The sequence below is a fragment of the Prionailurus viverrinus genome, chromosome D3 (genome assembly GCF_022837055.1).
Source record: "Prionailurus viverrinus isolate Anna chromosome D3, UM_Priviv_1.0, whole genome shotgun sequence".
Lineage (NCBI taxonomy): Eukaryota > Metazoa > Chordata > Mammalia > Carnivora > Felidae > Prionailurus > Prionailurus viverrinus.
Window position 1 is genome coordinate 8025764 of NC_062572.1, and position 19428 is coordinate 8045191.

The window sequence follows — 19428 nt, forward strand, 5'->3', positions numbered from 1 at the left end:
GCTTCTCATTGCTCTGCATCCTCACCAAGAGTTCATGTTTCCATCCTTTTTTTTTTTTTTAAAGTAGGCTCCACACCCATCACGGAGTCCAATTCGGGACTTGTACTGACGACCCTGAGATCAAGACCTACCTGAAATCAAGAGTCAGACAGTTAACCAACTGAGCAACCTAGGCTTCCCTTTCCATCCTTTCCATTTTTTTTTTTTTTTTTTGAGAGACAGAGAGCGCAAGTGAGCAAGGAGAAGAGAGAAAGAGAGAGAGTCCCACGAGGGGAGAGAGAGAGAAAGAGAAGCGGGGCTCACCCTGGGCTTGTGTTTTACCCGAAGCAGGGCTCCAGCTTACCCGATGTGGGACTTGAACTCACGAACTGTGAGATCATGACCTGAGCCGAAGTCAGATGCTTAAGGACTGAGCCACCCAGGTGCCCCATCCTTTTAATTTTAGTCACACTTCTGTGCTGGAGGGAGTATAGTTTTATCACATGGTGGTTTTAGTTTGCATTTCTTTAATAACTAATGAAATTGCACTCTGTTTCATATGTTTATGTGAGCTGTCTGATCAAGTCTTTTCTCCATTATTTTGAAGGGTTGTCTCTTGTTGATTGTAAGAAGTATTAGTTTGCAAGGGCCGCCATGATGAAGTACCATAGACTGGATGATTTAAATAACAGAACATTTTTTTAAAGTTTTTAGATGTTTATTTACTTATTTTGAGAGAGAGAGAGAGAGAGAGGGAGCAAGCATGAACAGGGGAGGGGCAGAGAGGGAGGGAGAGCTAGAATCCCCAGCAGGCTCCGTGCTGTCAACACAGAGCCCAACACAGGGCTCAAACCATGAGCTGTGAGATTGTGACTTGAGCCAAGATTAAGAGTCTCACGCTTAGCTGACTGAGCCACCCAGGCACCCTGCAGAAATTTATTTTCTCACAATTACAGAGCTAGAAGTCCAAGATGGAAGTGTTTGTTGTGGGGCTGGTTTCTCTGAAGACCTCTCTCCTTGGTTTGTAGATGACTGTCTTCTCCCTGTGTCTTCATATGGTCTTCCCTCTGTTTCTGTGAACTAATCTCTTCTTATATCAGTCTTGGGGCACCTGGGGGGCTCAGTTGGTTAAGCATCTGATTCTTGATTTCAGCTCAGGTCATGATCTCAACAGTTCATGAGATCGATCCCTACATTGGGCTGTGCGCTGACAGCACAGAGCCTTCTTGGGATTCTCTCTCTCCATCTTTCTCTGCCCCTCCCTCACTCATGCGCAGGCTCTCTCTCTCTCTCAAAATAAATAAGCTTAAAAAAAGGGGGGACATCAGTCTTGTTGAATTAGGGCCCACCCTAAAGGTCTTATTTTAACTTAATTACCTCTTTAAAGACTGTTCTCAAACATGATTACATTTTGAGATCCTGGGGGTTAGGAGCTCAACACATAAATGTTAGGGGACACGATTCAGCCCACAACATAGAGGTTTCTTGATCTATTCTGGATATGATTATACATTCCAAAACCTCTTACTTTGTGGATTGTGTTGCCTTTTCACACCCCTAAAGGTGTCTTTGAATGAACAGACAGACGTTCTTTATTTTAACATAGACCGTTTAGCGCTTCTTGGTCTATTACTTATTTTGTGTTTTGTTTCAGAAATATTTGCATACTGCAGGGTTGGAAGATCTTCTATGTGTTTTTCTCAAAAAAAAGCTTTATCGTTCAGACTTTCACGTTTAGGTCTGTAGTTTATGTGGAATTGATTCTTGTGTTTGGTGCACAATAAGGGTCACGATCCCTTTTCTCCTGCGTGTATATCCAGTTAATCCAGTACCGTGATTGAAAAAGCATCCTCTCCCCATGGCAATGAAGTATTGTCTTTGTCATAAATCAGGTGACTGCTTTTGCATGCGTCCTGTTTCTGGACGCTCCAGTGTGTCCCCTGAGCAGCTCCCCGCATCCTGCAAATAATGGACTCAATCCCAGATAATCCATTTAAGAAGAATGGGATATTTTCACATATGTGGGTTGGGAGTTGGGGGGATAGGGAGACTGGGAAGGAATTCTAGTTGCCTCTGAAGATGCTTTAAACTTTCTGAGAAAACATATCCATAAAGTGCTGGGTCCCCACTCACTCTCTACCAATTGTGTCGCTGATTGTGTCCTGCATATTATCTTACTGTATTTCTCTCTAAAGAGGATATCCTAGCTCACTGATGTTTTCTTTGACCCCTTTTCTTGAAAAATATTCATGACAAATCACCTCATTCAGTATTTATTTATCCAATTATAGAAATAATCTCCTGTCTTTTACTGTCTGTTTACCAAATGACCTCATTTTGTCCTCACTAATAATCATATAAATTGTTACCCTTCACTCTCCCGATGGGGATCCGAGGCTCAGGGGGAACAACCCACATGGCCCGTGGATGGGCGATCTACATGGGACCTGAACTCAGCTCTGGGTGTTTCTCACACTTTTGCTTCATGACTTTCTCCTCCATTCATTCTTCCTTCGTAGTGTTACTGTTGTCTGCATTGTGTCTGGTGAAGGAGACTCACCAGACTTGGATGTTCCCTTGACAGATTGTGCTTAGTAAATTCTCACACTTTAGAAATCAAAGATAGTTGGGGCGCCTGGGTGGCTCAGTCGGTTGAGCATCCAACTTCAGCTCGGGTCATGATCTTGAAGTTTGTGAGTTCAAGACCCGCGTTGGGCTCTCTGCTGTCAGAACGGAGCGTAGAGCCTGCTTTGGATCCTCTGTCCCTCCCTCTCTCTGCCCCTTTCCCACTGTGCTCTCTGAAAAATGAATAAATACTAAAAAAAAAAGTCAAAGATAGCTGACTTGCCTCCAGACTTTTCTTTTCTTTTTTTTTTTTTTTTAAGTTGGTTTAAAATCATAGACACTTTACATTTGAAACTCTGGAAGAGTTTGTTTTTGTTTTTGTTTTAATGTTTATTTTTGAGAGAGAGAGAGAGAGAGAGAGAGAGAGAGAGAGAGAGATCATGACTTGAGCCGAAGTCAGACGCTTCACCGACTGAACCACCCAGGTGCCCCTCTGGAAGAGCTCTTAGAATTCCTCTAGTCTTGCTTTCCCCTTACACAGGTGGGAAAAACTGAGGCCTGGAGACAAGTGACTTGCAAGTTGCCCAGACAGCAGATGGCATATGAGATTCAAACATGGGTTTGAATTTCAGTGATTGGGAGAAGATGATGCTTGTAATGGAAACCCAGAGGAAAAGTAGACTTGTGCGGGGGTGTGGATGGGCTCAGTTCTGGCCACGTTGAATGGAGCTCGGGAGAGAAATCCAGGGTGGACAGATGGCACGGGAGGCATCCACCTGGCAGAACAGATAGAAACTCAAGCAGAGGAAGGTGCATGAAGTCAGGAAGGCTGAGACTCCCGAGTGCCAAGGAAGGAGAGTTTCAGAGGAGTTCGGTTATAGTTATTTATTTTTCCTTTTTTCTTTTTTGTTTTTTTGTTAAATAAGTTTTAAAAATTAATTTATTTTTTTAATTTTAATTTTATTTTTAAAATATTTATTTTTGGGAGAGTGCAAGCGGGAGAGGGGCAGGGAGAGGAGGACAGAGGATTTTGAAGTGGGCTCTATGCTCTCAGGCTGACAGCAGTGAGCCCCATGTGGGGCTCAAACTCATAACCTCAAGATCATAACTTGAGCCAAAGTCAGACGCTCAACCAACTGAGCCACCCAGGTGCCCCTATTTCTTTCTTTCTTTCTTTCTTTCTTTCTTTCTTTCTTTCTTTCTTTCTTTTCTTTAATGTTTATTTTTGAGAAAGAGAGAGACAGAGTGTGAGCTGGGGAGGGGCAGAGAGAGAGGGAGACATAGAATCCGAAGCAGGCTCCAGGCTCCGAGCTGTCAGCACAGAGCCCGACATGGGGCTCGAACTCAAGAACTGTGAGCTCGTGACCTGAGCCAGAGTCAGATGCTTAACTGACTGAGCCACCCAGGCACCCCAGCTCACTGGTTTGTCCTATTTCCCTTTCCTTGGAATGCCAGTGTTCTGAAATCAAAATCTTGACTGTACCTGGGCTTTGGGGAGCTAAACTTGCTTCTGCCCACTGTTTACCTAATAGAAATCACTCCCCTGTGGGTAGCTCCTTAGACTGGAACTACTCGCATTAGCTGTTGCTTCCTGAGATCTTAGAAGCCAGGAACCTCTGCTGTATTTTTTCGTCTGATCCACATAAAACTGTATTTGCCACTATCCCCATTCCATAGATGTCAAATTGAGGCTCAGAGTGATTTGTCCACAAATAGCTAGTGTGTGGAGTTGCTGATTTGTGCCCATATCCATTTGACTAAGGAGCTGTTCTCTTAACTTCTGCACAGTACTGTGGCTGGCTCTTGGTGTCCCATAATCCAGAGCTCTGTAGTATTTTTGGCTTGAGTGTCTGTTTGGATTTTCTTGGCTGATTGGGTTTCACCCTGATTTGTTAGCCTGGGTTTGTATCTTCTTCCGTTTTTTTTTTTTTTAAGTTTATTTATTTTTGAGAGTGTGCAGAGAGAGAGGGGACAGAGGATCCCAAGCAGGCTCTGTGCTGACAGCAGTGAGCCCGACGTGGGGCTCAAACTCATGAACTGTGAGATCATGACCTGAGCCAAAGTCAGACGCTCAACCAGCCGAGCCACCCAGGCGCCCCTGGTTTGTATCTTACGCTCATCTGTCTGTGAGGGTCGGGATCTTGCACCCGGGGCACAGAGGACATCCTGGTATTGGATCTGTGCTGGAGATAATTTTATTTATTTATTTATTTATTTATTTAATTTATTATTTTTTTTAATAAATTTTTTAAATAATGTTTTTATTTATTTTTGAGACAGAGAGAGACAGAGCATGACTGGGGGAGGGTCAGAGAGAGAGGGAGACACAGAATCTGAAACAGGCTCCAGGCTCTGAGCTGTCAGCCCAGAGCCCGACGCGGGGCTTGAACTCATGGACCGCGAGATCATGACCTGAGCCGAAGTCGTCTGCTTAACCGACTGAGCCACCCAGGCGCCCCTGGAGATAATTTTTAAAGGTGCAGAGGTGAGGAGCCAGAAGATATCAGTGCTTAGGGAGAACTTAAGGACCTTTGTAAGCACCGTATTTCAGAGTGAAGACACTGAAGCCTAGACCCTACAATAGATCTGTCCCAGGTGGTGCAGATAGTGTCTGCTCTGGGCCCTCCCCTTTCCCTCATACCTTCAGTTTGGGAGAGTGTCCTCAAAAGGACTCCTGCCTTTAAGTTTACAAAGTGCTTTCCGTAATCGTGTCAGAAGGTCCTATTCTCTTCACTTTACAGATGAAGAAACAGAGACCCAGAGAACTTGAGGGATATACATACCAAAGGCTTCACCGCTAGGAAAGAGTGAGATTTGAACTGTGGCCAGTGCTTTTGCTAATAAACACTACCTCTGTGAAATGGATGAGGAGACACTTTCAAGGAGCAGAATAAAAAACCATTTGAGAAACTTGAGGAAGATAGAGAGGGTTCCAGAACGACGATGGAGGACAGTTGTGGGCACTCTCAGGAGGAGTTTGGGGTCAGTGCCTGTGTATACTTTATATTAGTGTTCAAGGTGACTTTCAGCAGCCTCTTCCCGGCTCTGAGCCCGGGGCTCTTGGAGCTGACTGATGGGCCCTTCAAAGCAAGGGCCATGGGGCTACGGATTAATTTCTGCAGCTGGAATTTGTTGGATGTGTGTGTAGCCTGTGAGCCCAGAGAACCAATGAGAATGGGGGGGCGGGGAGGAGAGAGAAAAGGAGGGGGGTTGAGCTGCTGGCCTACTTAGGGACGCCAGACACTGCTCAATGTGGAAAATTTTCCCTGTAACCCGTTGACTTCAGAAGCCAGAGAGTTCCATTGCTCTGGGTCCCTTGCAGGATCCAAAGGGCAGCTTGTCCCTGTCACCCGCTCCAGAGGTGGCTGCTCCCAACGCTGGGAGGGCCACATTCCATTGTTAGCACTGATCTGTCCCTTCTTCTGTCCTTTGGGGGCACACGCCTCTTCCCCCGGTACTGAGCTTCCTGCTCAGAGACCTGGCATTTACAGCCAGCTCTCCTTTGCCATCAGCAGCAGACCAGACTGGGAACCTGAGAAGATGGAGGGCTGATTCTTAATCTCCCAGCTCAGACTGAAGAGGACAGGCAGGCCCCACAGGCCCCAGTGTCCCCAGTGACCCCTGGGGCAAGCCTGTGGGTCTCGTCCCCCACATACTTCTCTCCAGTTCATGTTTAAGGGATCTGATCTATTTAAGAAGTAGGCTAAAAATCAGTGTGTTGGTCCTAGAAGAGGACCTGAAAAGACCTAACCCAGTGGTTTTCAAAGGGAAATCCCCAGAATCTGGGTCTGAGTTCTCAGCGCATACCCCCCCCCCCCCCCCCCCCCCCCCCCCCCCGCCTTCCTGCTTTAACCTGAGCTGCTTGTTTTTATTTATGCCTTTGGCTCTTGTCAGAGCTTCTGTTTGAAGAAGGAGTTCTATGGCGGTAAAAACAGAAGTGTAAAGGTCATTCTTCCTGCCTTTGCACATGAGGCAACTGAGGCCTGGAGCAGGGTCAGTTAGGGTTGCTGGGACTGGAACTCAGCCCAGGGCTCTTGACACTGTTCCAGGTGCCCTGGAGGCATCTAGCGCTCTTTGCGTGGCCTCCTGTGGGAGGAGCCAACAAACCAGGCACCCTTGCCTCCAGTGTGGTTCTTCATGTGAGACTAAAAGCGCCTGTTAGGGGGCTGTGTCTTCAGGGTTAAAATCGCGGGGCCTAAGAAGACCACATATGAGGCAGGGGCATGAGCTCCCTTTCCCCCATCTGTCTGATTGGGACACCTCCTCATTTCCTATTCAAAACGTCAGGACCCAGACCAGCTCTGTGGCTAGTGGCTAAGTGTGTTGCACACCCTACCATGTGCCAGACATTGTGTTAGGTTCTCTTACATCAACGGGCCCCTTTTACAAATGAACACCCTTCCAATTCTAGAAAGGGTAAATGAGTCCCCTGAAACCACAGAGCTAGGAACAGAGCTGGGATTTGCTGGAGAGAATTTAAAAAAGTAGTGAGGAGAGGGGTGCCTGTGTGGCTCAGTCAGTTAAGTGTCAGACTCTTGATTTCAGCTCAGGTCATGATCTCATGGTTCATGAGTTTGAGCCCCACCTCAGGCTTCGTGCTCACAGGGCAGAGCCTGCTTGGGATTCTCTCTCTCTCCCTCTTTTTCTATCTCTCCCCTGCTCTCTCTCCCTCTCAAAATAAGTAAATAAGCTTTGAAAAATAAAATAAATAAAACCTTAGTCATAATAGCATTATCACACCTAATCTTTTAAAAACAACAATTCCTGGGATGCTTGGGTGGCTCAGTTAGTTAAGTGTCTGACTTTGGCTCAGGTGATGATCTCGCAGTTCGTGAGTTCAAGCCCCGCGTCGGGCTCTGTGCTGACAGTTTGGAGCCTGGAACCTGCTTTGGATTCTTGTCTCCCTCTCTCTCTGCCCCTCCCCCACTCACACTCTGTCTCTTTCTCTCTCTCTCTCAAGAAATAAACATTAAAAAAAATAAAAATAAATAAAAATAAAAAAATAAAAACAATAATTCCTTAAAATGAGTAAATATCAGAGGTACCTGGCTGGCCCAGTCAGTAGAGTGTGCACCTCTTGATCTTGGGGTTGTGAGTTCAAGCCCCACATTGGGCATAGAGCTTACTTAAAAAAATAAAATAATTAATTTAAAAAATAAATAAAATATGTAAATATCTATATTTATTGTTCAAACTCCCAGTTTCATGTGACCATACATATCACTTCTTTGTTTTGTTTTGTTTTGTTTTGCCAGTTCTATGAGTCAGAAGGTAAATAATGTCCTTATATTGTGATTGGTTGTGATGCCTTTTAAGTCTCTTATTTATAATCTCTAGGCCCTCCTACCATCTCACACCAGTCTGAAGAAGTTGGATTGTTTGACCTGTAGAGTTTTCATGGTCTGGATTTTGCCAATAGCATTCCCTTGGAATAGCTTGTGTTCTTTCTTGTGTAGTTTCTGTAAATTGGCAGTTGGGTGTAGACTCCTGATCAGCTTCAGGTTCATTTCTGTCTATCCGCACAGAAATGTACTCATTCATTCATTCATTCATTCATTCATATTTTCTGGCAACACTACTTCACAGATGATGTTCTGTTCTTCCATTGGAGGCACATAATGTCAAGTCATCTCTCTCTCTCTCTCTCTCTCTCTCTCTCTGTCTGATGTTGGAAGGCATTGATGTTTAATGTCTAGCTTCATTATCGTGTTGGGGCTATAAGGTTGGTGACGGTCTAGTTTGATAATCCTTTGTCATTTGTTGACTGGAAGGCACCTGGAGAGACACTTCCCCTATTCTGCTGTTTGTTTCAGCCTAGCCCTTATCTTAGACTCAAGCCCGTGGTCACTTCTCCCCACCTCTTTCTGCCTCCCTTGAAAGTGTGCTACCATTTCTGCACTTCTCCCTACCCTCTGGGGGCCGGAACCCAGCAGAGTTGAATTTTCTAGGTCCTCGCGTTTCCCTGGGGGTTTATGTTTATGGAGCCCAGGCACCTAAAAGAACTGACTTCCCTCCTCCCTTTCTTCCTGCTTCAAGCCCTCCCACAGACTGTGGTTTCCAGGACACCTGGGGAGCTGGATGGAGCTCCCCTGCACACCAAGGAAACTATTCTTAGAACCAGTGTCTCGACCTTCCGCTCCAGACCCAGTCACTCAGCCTCTCACACCCTGGGGCCTCTTTCCTGCATACCCTTACTCCCCCGTCAGCCCCAGCTGCTCCTCACTGCTCCCATCCCTCCAGGTCCTGACTTCCCTTTTCATCAGAGGGTGGGGGGCCGGCTGAGGTTGGGTCAGCTGGGGCCTGCACCTGGCTAAGAGCAGAGGGAAGTGAGGATGCGTTGAGAGCCCTGGGGATTGTGATGAGGGTGATGGGAGCCTGGTGTGTGTTCAAAAAAGAAAAAACGGGCCTCTCCCACCCACATCCTTCTGTGTTCAGGGACAGTTGTCGAACTGGTGGGGCTCCTGGTTGCTCACGATTTCCAGATGTTTTTCAGGTTGGGGGGCTTCATCTCTAGCGTGGAGAGGGTTACACATACCCACCTTGAGGCACCCCCAGGCCATTTCTCAGTTTGACTGTTACTTATATGTGAGATCATATGTCATATGCTGGGCAGAACATATAACTGGAAAACACCAACATTATTTATTCATTCCACAAGTATTTTTACTGAGTTCTTGTTATGGGCCAGGCTCTCTGTTCTAGATGTGTGGGATAGAGTAGTGAGCAAGACAGACAAGACTCCTGCCCTCATGTTGTTTACAGAGTAGTAGGGGAGAGAGACAAGAAACAAGCTGACAAAGAATTAGCATCTAGGATTAAGTGGTAGGATGTCATTGGTGGATGACATTTTCTCTTTTCGAAGCTTCTAGTCAACTACGTTTAGTTACAGGGTATGTCTGTCCTGTAACGCCTAGGACAGTGGTGGGGGTGGGGTGGGGGATGCGGTGGGGGAGGCCAGGGGGGCAGAATAGTCCTCCTCTGCCTTCGGGTATATTTATGGAACCCTGTGGGGTTACCCTGTCATTCTCTCGCCCTGCTTTTGGTTTGCTGAGGCTCCCATGGCACCACACCCTACGTGCTTAAAACCACAGAAGTGTATTCCCCCACAGTTCTGGAGACCAAAAGTCTGAAATCAAGGTGTTGGCAGGGGCAGGCTTCCTCGGAAGTCTCTAGGTGAGAATTCTCCAGAGATTCCTCCAGCTTCTGGCAGTTGCTGGCTTCTTTGGTGTTCACACATTGGCTTGTGTCTGCATGATTTCAATGTCTGCCTCATCTTTATGTCGCTGTGTCCCCTCTGTGTGTGTCCAAATTTTCCGTGTCTTATAAGGACATTGGTATTGGCTAAGGGCCCACTCTCATCCACTCTGACATCATTTTAGCTTGATCACAAATGCAAAGACCCCATTTCCAAATAGGGTCCATTTACAGGTGTCCAGGGTTAGGACTTGAACATCTCTTTTTGGGGACACAATTCAACCATAGGAGCCTGCAGGGTAAGCCGGTTAGTGGGATAGAGGACACTAAGGTTAGGCCCAGGAGAGGAGGGAGCCAACACCGGGCTGTGCCTTTCATACCTCCAGCATTTTGTATGGGCCACCTCAGTTGACTCCACACTTTTTTTTTTAAGTTTATTTATTTATTTTGAGAGAGAGAGAGAGAGGACGAGCGGGCGAGGGGTGGAGAAAGGGAGAGAGAGAATCCCAAGTAGGCTCTGAGATGTCAGTGCAGAGCCCAATGTGGGGCTTGATGTCACAAACTGTGAGATTGTGACCTGAGCCAAAATCAAGAGTCGGACACTTAGCCAACTGAGCCACCCAGGTGCCCCTAGTTTTATTATTTTTTAAAATACCTTGGGGCACCTGGGTGCCTCAGTCAGTTGAGTGTCTGACTTTGGCTCAAGTCACGATCTCGAGGTTTGTGAGCTCGAAGCCTGGAGCTTGCTTTGGATTCTGTCTCCCTCTCTGCCTCTCTCTCTCTCTCTCTCTCTCTCTCTCTCTCTCTCTCTCTCTCTCTCTCTCAAAAAATGAATAAACATTAAAAAGTAAATAAATAAAATACCTTGACGTATGCAGGGAAATAACAGTTTTAGGGGGTCATGGTACAGTTTTGGAAATTATTGCACCCTTGTAAGTAAATGATACTATTGAACTAGATTACTTTAAAGCTGCAAAAGTCATAGTTTATAGGTTAATATATGTGTGTCTGTTGCGGGGGTTCTGTATACATGGAAATAAACAGGAGTTGTAAGTGTTGCATAAAATATCTTACAAAAGGCAAGTGTCATGGTGTATGCAAGGCACATACATATTTGAAAACACACTTGTGCCCACAATTTACTCACAGTTACATGTGGATATGAATGTCCTGTAAGGAAGGTGTTACGTGTTTTAAAAAAACCACTAATTTTGGGGCACCTGGGTGGCTTAGTCGGTTAAGCGTCCGACTTAGGCTCAGGTCATGATCTCATGGTTTGTGAGTTCAAGCCCCGCGTCGGGCTCTGTGCTGACAGCTCGGAGTCTGGAGCCTCCTTCAGATTCTGTGTCTCCCTCTCTCACTGCCCCTTTCTCTTCCCCGCTCTGTTTTTCTGTCTGTCTCTTTCGAAAATAAACATAAAAAAAAAATTACCACTAATTTCAAGAGGTGAAGGGGAGTGGAAGGTACAGGCTTCTACTTACGGAATGAATAAGTCATGGGGACGAAAGGCACAACATAGGGAGTACAGGCAGGAGTTGTCCCAGTGTCATGTGGTTTCAGGTGGTAGCTCCAATTAGTGCTGAGCATAACATGACACAGAGACTTGTCAAATGACTGTTGTACACTTGAAACTGATGTAACATTGTGTGGCAGATGAACTGCAGTGAAATATATATATGTGTATCAGCAACTTGTACATTACGATGTACATACCATGAATAACTCAATATACCACATCTAACTTATTTTAGAGTTTTTCTAATGTAAATATGTGTGTACATTATGATACATGTACATGTTAATGTATATCTATGTTATTGTTTACATATGTGACATATTTATACACACATGCCTATTACATGCATTATGTGTATATCATATGTGTGTACATATAATATGTGCTCACAAAAATGGATAAATTTACCCAGTTTTAAGAGGATTTTTTTTAGAACCAGATTTGGGTTATGTTTTTTGACATCTTTTTATTATAGTCTTTGATTTTCATTGTATATAAGTTGGCATCATACATAATACTGACTTGATAGAATAGTATTGATATGATGACCTACTATTTTAGAATTGTCAAAATTGTACATTTATTGTGCAAGTTTGGGACTCAGGTTAATGAGTCAGAAGTATTCTGAAAGAGAAGGGGTTGATATGTACATTCTTGTCATTTTATTTTATTTTATTAATTTAATTTAATTTAATTTATTTTAATTATTTTGAGAGAGAGAGTGTGCATGCGTGTGTGAGCAGTGGTGGGGGGTGAGGAGCAGAGGGAGAGTGAGAGAGAGAATCTTAAGCAGGGTCCACGCTCAGCTCTCAAACCGTGAGGTTGTGACCTGAGCCGAAATCGAGAGTCAGATGCTTAACTGAGCCACCCAGGTGCCCTGACAATCTTGTCATTTTAGATTGGCAGGGACAGGAAGCTGTGAGTTGCATATACAAATCTTTAGTTTTTTTTTGTTTTTTTTTTTTTTTTAATGTTTATTTTTTTTTTTGAGAGTGCAAGCCGGAGAGGGGCAGAGAAGGGGGGACAGAGGATCTGAGGCAGGCTCTGCACTGACAACATAGAGCCCGATGCAGGGCTTGAACTCACAAACTGAGAGATCACGACCCGAGCTGAAGTCAGACTTTCATCTGACTGAGCCGCCCAGGTGCCCCCAAATCTTTAGCTTGTATGCAGTGAGATGCCATAGCAAGCACATTTGGTACCTTTAAGAGCCTTTCATTTGCCTCCAGCATTAATTGTCTGAATGTGAAACAAAAATTTTTTAATTAAAAAAATGAAATTTTAAATTACATCTAATTAATTAAATTTTTAATTAAAAATGTTTTTTTCACTGTTTTTTGAGGTAGGTGGTCTTATCTCTGTTGTAGATGAGGACATTGGGGTACTTTGTTTAAAGATCTTATGCTCTGAGGAAAGACAGGAACCTGAAACATGAGTCCTTTGATCCATTTTTGCATGTGGAATGTATTATATATGCTGAAAAGTTAAAAAGAAGATTCTAAAACGAACACCTGCCACCCAGGTTAGGAAGGATTGTAATTCCTTACATGTTCCTGTGAGACCCTCCCGCCCCAGAGGTGCCTGTTGTCTTGTGTTCTGGGGCTGCCATAACAAAGTATCACAAACCGAGTGGGTTAAAACCACAGAAATGTATTCTCTCAGTTTTAGAAGCCAAAGTCCAAAATCGAGGTGTTGACTGCATTGGTTCCTTCTAGAGTTTCTGAAGGAAACTCCTGCTTTGCCTTTTCCTGCTTTTGGTAACTCCAGGCATTGCTTGGCTTATAGATACATTATTTCACACTCTTCTCCATCTTTCACTTGACCTTGACCTTCTTCTAAAGACACTAGTGATGGGATTTAGGACCCACTCTCAGTCCAGGACAATCTCCTCTTGAGATCCTTACACTAATTACCTCTAAAAGACCCTTTTTCCAAATAAGGTCCTATTCAAAAGTTCTGGGTAAATCTTTTGGAGGGTCACCATTCCACTACCATCTTGAATTTTGTTTATCATTTCCTGGTCTCAATTTAGGGTTTCCCACCTCTGCTTGCATCCCTAAGCCCTGTTAAGTTGTGAAGAACTGAGCCCGTGCATACACCTAGTGCCTCCCTAGGGGAGCGAAGGGCATTGTGGGTGGTTTGTGAAGCCTCTGCAGAGAGAGAAGCTGAAATAGTGCATGGCCCAAGCTCTTGGTCCATGATGAAGGGAGACTCACAAGAAACAATTAGGTAAAAGGAGACAGAGAGAGAGAGAGAGAGGAAGAAATGAAGTTCTTGTTCTTGTCAGGTTAGAGGAAGTATATGAGATTTAAATTCATATCTTACATTGCTTTGAAAAATAATTTATTGTGGGTGCTTGGGTGGCTCTGTTGGTTAAATGTCTGACTTCGGCTCATGGTTTGTGAGTTCGAGCCCTGTGTCGGGCTCCATAATGACAGCGCAGAGCCTGCTTGGGATCCTCTCACTCTGTGCCCCTCCCCCACTCGCGCTTTCTCTCTCTCTCTCTCTCTCTCTCTCTCTCTCTCTCAAAATAAATAAAACCTAAAAAAAAAAAATTATTGAGGTGAAATTCACATAACATAAAATTAACCATTTTAAGGTACACAATTCAATGGCATTTGTTACATTCACAATGTTGTGCAACCATTACTTCTCTGTTGGTTCCAAAACATTTTCATCACCCTGAAAGGAAACGCATAGCCATTAACACTCATTCCTCATTCCTATCCCCAGCCCCTGGCACCCACTAACCTACTTCTAGTCTCTGTGGACTTACCTTTTCTGTACATGTTATATAAATGGCTTCATGAAATATGTGACCACTGGTGGGGCACCTGGGTGGCTCAGTCGGTTAAGCGTCTGACTTTGGCTCATGATCTCATGGTTTGTGGGTTCGAGCTCTGCGTCGGGCTCTCTGCTGACAGCTCAGAGCCTGGAGCCTGACTCCCATTCTGTGTCTCATTCTCTTTCTGCCCCTCCCCCACTTGTGCTCTGTCTCTCAAAAATAAATAAATGTAAAAAAAAAAATGTGACCATTGGTGTCTGGCTTCTTTCATTGAGTATCATGTTTGTTTGTTTTTTTTTTTTCCAAGTTTATTTATTTATTTTGAGAGAGAGCAAGCAAGCAGGTGAAGTGCAGAGAGAGGGGCCAGGGGAGAGAATCCCAAGCAGGCTCTGAGCTGTCAGTGCAGAGCCCGATGTGGGGCTCTATCTCACGAACCGTGAGATCGTGACCTCAGCTGAAATCGAGAATTGGATGTTCAACCTGCTGAGCCATGCAGGTGACCCGTTGCGAGACTTTTGAAAGAAAAAAGTTACTTTTAGAATTACCAACTTTGTTGGTCATTTAGTGCCCGAGTTGTTTTGTTTAATAACATTTTTATTGAGGTATCATTCACATGCCCTACAATTCAACTATTTAAAGTGTCCAATTCAGTGGCTTTTCATCTGTCCACAGAGCTGTGCAAACATCGCCACAGTCAGTTTTAGGACATTGTTATCACCCGCCATAAAAAACCTCACACCTGTTAGTCATCCCTGTTATGTTTTAGGATCTGAAGTAGTCAGTCCATTGGACTGTCTGGCAGAGATTTAAGTGGCTCTGACTTTCTACTGCTTAATTTTCTCCACCTGTAATTATAGATGAACTTGGCCAATTAGGTAACAATACCTATCTTTAGGCACTTTATGGAAGTGTTTCATGTGCATTATCTCCCTTAAGGCTCAGATCAACCTGTGGGCAAGCTGCCATTTTTGTCCCCATGTTACAGATGGGGAAACTGATAGAGAAACTAAGAGGCCCAACGTCCAGCTGGTTTTTGATCCATGAAGTCTTTCCTTAATTTGTTGTGCTGATAGAGGCGACTGAGCTCCAGTCTTCAGTGCTGACTTGCATGAGCCTCTAGGTCTGTGATTGTTATCTACCTGCCCAGCAGTCCTTCCACAGCGGGCTTCGCAGACATGACCTTGTGCAAAGTTCGGAAGGAGAGGCTGCAGGAGGTGGGAGGCTGGCCAGAGACGGGGGAGGGTTTGGGTGCCTGTTCTTCTTTCAACTCCCCTGCTGTAATAGCAGCCTCTCTGCCAAGTGGGCTTCCCAGAAAAGCTGAGCAGAGCCTACCTGCTCCAGGAGCCCCGGGTAAGGTAGGAGCCAGCACTGTCCAGAGCAGGCCAGAATTTCCAGCAAAGTTCAGGGATGCCCCCTGGTGGATCTGCACTCCTGAAGCAAAGACAAAGCTGTTCTCCGAGTCTTCCCAGGATCTGTGGGGTCAGGAGCCAGTCCCTGAAGGCAGAGATCATTTTTCAACCATAGCATGTGATCTGGATTCAGTATTGCATAGGACAGGAACAGGAGTCAGGGGACAGGAGCCTGGGCACCGGATTAGATTGAATTGGCATCACGTTGCAGTTCTGCTGCTCATTAACTGGGCATTTTGGGTCTAGTTAGTTGTCTGAGCCTCGGTTTCTCATCTATCAAATGGGTATAAGTGAAGTTCTACCTCACAGAACCATAATAAACTTAAGATAACCTGTGGAGAGAGTTTACCTGTGCTCAGTAAATATTGACTATTCTAATTGGTAGAGTATGTTCTGGACAACGAGCCGATCCCATCGTCTGTAGACATTAGCTTCCTCATTTATTTATTATTATTATTATTTTTTAATTTATTAATGTTTATTTTTGAGAGAGAGAGACAGAGCGTAAGCAGGGGAGGGGCAGAGAGAGAGAGAGAGAGAGAGAGAGAGAGAGAGATGCAGAATCTAAAGCAGGTTCCAGGCTCTGAGCTGTGAGCACAGAGCCCAGTATGGGGCTCAAACTCACAGACCATGAGATCATGACCTGAGCCGAAGTCAGATGCTAAACCGACTGAGCCACCCAGGCACCCCTAGTTTCCTCATTTATAAGACAAGGACAGTCCTACCTAGCATCTGGGGTGGTTATGAAAAATTAGATATTGAACCCAAAAGATAGTAACACCCAAGTTCTCATATGTGCCTATGGAATTATTTTTATTATTCAGTTCCTACTATGTGAAATGCACTGTGTATTAATTTAGCAAATACTGAACTTGGGCCTCTTATAAAGCAGGCTCTGTGCACAGAGCTGGGTATATAGCACTGAACCAGATGGGAATAGTAGTCACATCAGCATGTAAGTTCCATGAGGGTTTTGTCTAGTTCTAGGGTTGGCAAGCTTTCTCTGTAAAGATCTAGAGCGTCAGTGTTTTGGGCTTTGAGGGCCATTTAGTCAGCTACTTAGCTTATCCCTTGCAGTATGGACACAGCCAGAGACATTGTGTGAACCAGAGTGTGGCTGTATGCTAATAAAACTTCATATATTGACCCAGAAATTTGAGTTTTGTAGTATTTTCATATCACAAAATATTCTTCCGGAGGGGCACCTGGGTGGCTCAGTTGGTTAAGTGACTTCAGCTCAGGTCATGAACTCCCAGTTCATGGGTTCGAGCCACTTGGGCTCTGTGCTGGCAGTGCGGAGCCTGCTTGGGATTCTCTTTCTCTCTCTCCCTCCCAGATAAATAAATTTAAAAAATATTCTTCTTTTGATTTTTCCCCCCTCCCTCATCACTTAAAAATGTAAAAACTGTTCATAGCCCGTGGGCCAGGTTTTCCCACGGGTTGTCATTTGCTGCTTCCTTTGCTCTTCTGTCTTGGAGTGGCTTTGAACAAGGTGATCTCCTGCTTCTTGTTCTTTTCTTTCTTTCTTAATTCCACTGGTTTATACATTTCTAAGTTCCCATGGACCATGTATTTGTCACTGAGCTAATGGGGAATTGAGGTCTTTCCTTAACAGATGGTGGGCTCCTCATTCCAGTCCTGATGCTTGCTTTGTGTCCCGACAGATAGGAGGGGCCAGCTTTCATCCTCAATCACCATGAATTTGGCAATCTGCTGTGTGTCTGTTTTCTCACCGCTCACAGCGCTTACTTTGGTTGTTCCTTCTATGTTGACTGAAGGTCTGGAGCCATTATTATTCCCATCTTACAGATGGGGAAGTAGAGTCCCCGGAAGGGTTGTGGTTTCCTTGAAGCTCTGTTCGTTGCTATTGGTCCCAGCGCTAGTGCTGACCGCTCCTGTCTCCCAGTCCTGAGCTTGTTCCTTTTTCTCTGGGAAGCAGCGGGAGGTGGCTCAGCGCACTCCTGAGATGAGAAGTGGGACTTTCCTGAGGAGGGGCGCCCCTCATTCCTTTCAGTTCAGCGGTGGTTCCTATGAGAAGTCGTACGTCCCATGTTGCATGGGACAGCCAATATTCCTCACTTATTTGTTCCATAAATATGTACTGAGCTCCTGCCATGTGCCAGGCTCTGTTCTAGATACTTGGGGTAAAGTAGTGAGCAAGACAGACAGGACTTCTGGATTACAGGATTACAGAACAGTAGGGAAGAAAGACAACAAAGCCAACAAAACATATTTAGGAATTGTGATTAGTCCCAGGGAATAAGGGGGAGACCCATGCATTTCAGTACCAGGTACTGTGCCTAGTAGTTCTGTGAGCATCATCTGATTTAATCCTCACAGTTAGCCTATGAAAAGAGATGGCAGGGCCACCCGAGTGGCTCAGTTGGTTACGTGTCTGACTTTGGCTCAGGTCATGATCTCACCGTTTACAAGTTTGAGCCCCACATCAGGCTCTGTGATGACAGTTCAGAGCCTGGAGCCTGCTTCAGATTCTGTGTCTCCCTCTCTGTCTGCCCCTCCCCCCTCCCCAACAAAAAACATTAAAAAAGATTAAAAAAATAAGAGATGGCAGGATGAAGATACAGCGATTCAGAGAAGTCAAGTAACTCCTGGCTTCACAGACCAGGGAGGGAGACTACCAAACAGCTAATTTTCTATAGAAATAAGTGCTATCTGGGGCGCCTGGGTGGCTCAGTCGGTTGAGCGTCCAACTTTGGCTCAGGTCATGATCTTGCGGTTTGTGGGTTCGAGCCCAGTGTCAGGCTCTGTGCTTGACAGCAGAGCCTGGAGCCTGTTTCAGATTCTGTGTCTCCCTCTCTCTCTGCCCCACCCCCCCACTCTGTCTCTTTCTCCTTCAAAAATAAATAAACATTTAAAAAAAAAAAAAAAGAAAGAAGTACTATCCTAGTGCTGTGAATAAACAGAAAGGCCTTGAGTGCCATGCTAAGAGATTCTTTAGTAGGCAGTGTGGCATTGAAGGTTTTGAGCAGAGAGAGGAGTGTCCATGGTCAGGTCTCTGTTTTAGAAAGCTCACGCCGGCAGCACTGTAGAGGATGGACAGGAGGGGGTAGTTTGGAGACCTTTTAGGATGTTCTGGACGGGAGGGGGGAGTCCGGAGACTGCTTAGGATGTTCTGGACGGGAGGAGGGCGTCTGGAGACCGCTTCGGAGGTTGTCTTGGAGACTAGTAAGGGTGGACTGGACCAGTGTGGAGGCCATGCTGGTGCAGGGAAGCAGTGGAGAGAGATTCAGTGAGGAAAACCAAGTGGATGAGGTGACAGAGCAGACATGGCATATGGAAGAGGCAGGTTTTGTTCATGGGGACCCCAGGTGGGATCCGGGCCCCAAGCTGTCAGGAGCCGCCAGCACGTGCACTCTGCCCCCAGGCGGCCGTCGGCTGGTGGACGTGATGGATGTGAACACGCAGAAGGGCGCGGAAATGAGCATGTCCCAGTTTGTGCGGTACTACGAGACTCCTGAGGCTCAGAGGGACAAGCTGTACAATGTCATCAGCCTTGAGTTCAGCCACACCAAGCTGGAGCACCTGGTCAAGCGTCCGACTGTGGTAGGTCCCCGGCCGCTGTCCCTCTCCTTGACGCCTCCCTCCCGCCTCCTCTCCTTGCCCAGCCTCACTTGCTTCAGGCTTGAGGCCAGCCAGTGTCAGCCCCAGGGAAGGACAGGAGGGGCGTGGGGAGCACGGGGAAGGGTGGAGGTGGTGAGGAAGCCCAGTGGAAGGGCCCCCAAGACAGGAAGTGCTGACAGCGATCTGGCTTTCAGGTAGACCTGGTGGACTGGGTGGACAACATGTGGCCCCAGCATCTGAAGGAGAAGCAGACAGAAGCCACGAACGCCATTGCAGAGATGAAATACCCGAAAGTGAAGAAGTAAGACTGCCTGGCTAGTGGCGGGAGCTGGGGGTGGGGGTGTCTCCTAGCCCAACAGGGTGCTGCTGGGATGTAAGGGATGGGGGTCCTTGGCGTG

General features: G+C 45.7%; 1 protein-coding gene across 9 annotated transcripts in view; it reads left to right on the forward strand.

The window, feature by feature from the left end:
- Positions 1-19428, forward strand: part of KDM2B (lysine demethylase 2B) — a 153533-nt gene that overhangs the window by 38580 nt on the left and 95525 nt on the right. For all 9 annotated transcript variants that reach the window (XR_007145959.1, XM_047828605.1, XM_047828602.1 and 6 more), the window contains exons 5-6: positions 18834-19012; positions 19225-19331. Coding sequence is in view for 8 of the 9 variants with exons in the window: in XM_047828605.1 (XP_047684561.1) it covers positions 18834-19012; positions 19225-19331 (286 nt within the window). In the remaining variant the exon portion in view is untranslated. The remainder of the gene's footprint in view (positions 1-18833; positions 19013-19224; positions 19332-19428) is intronic.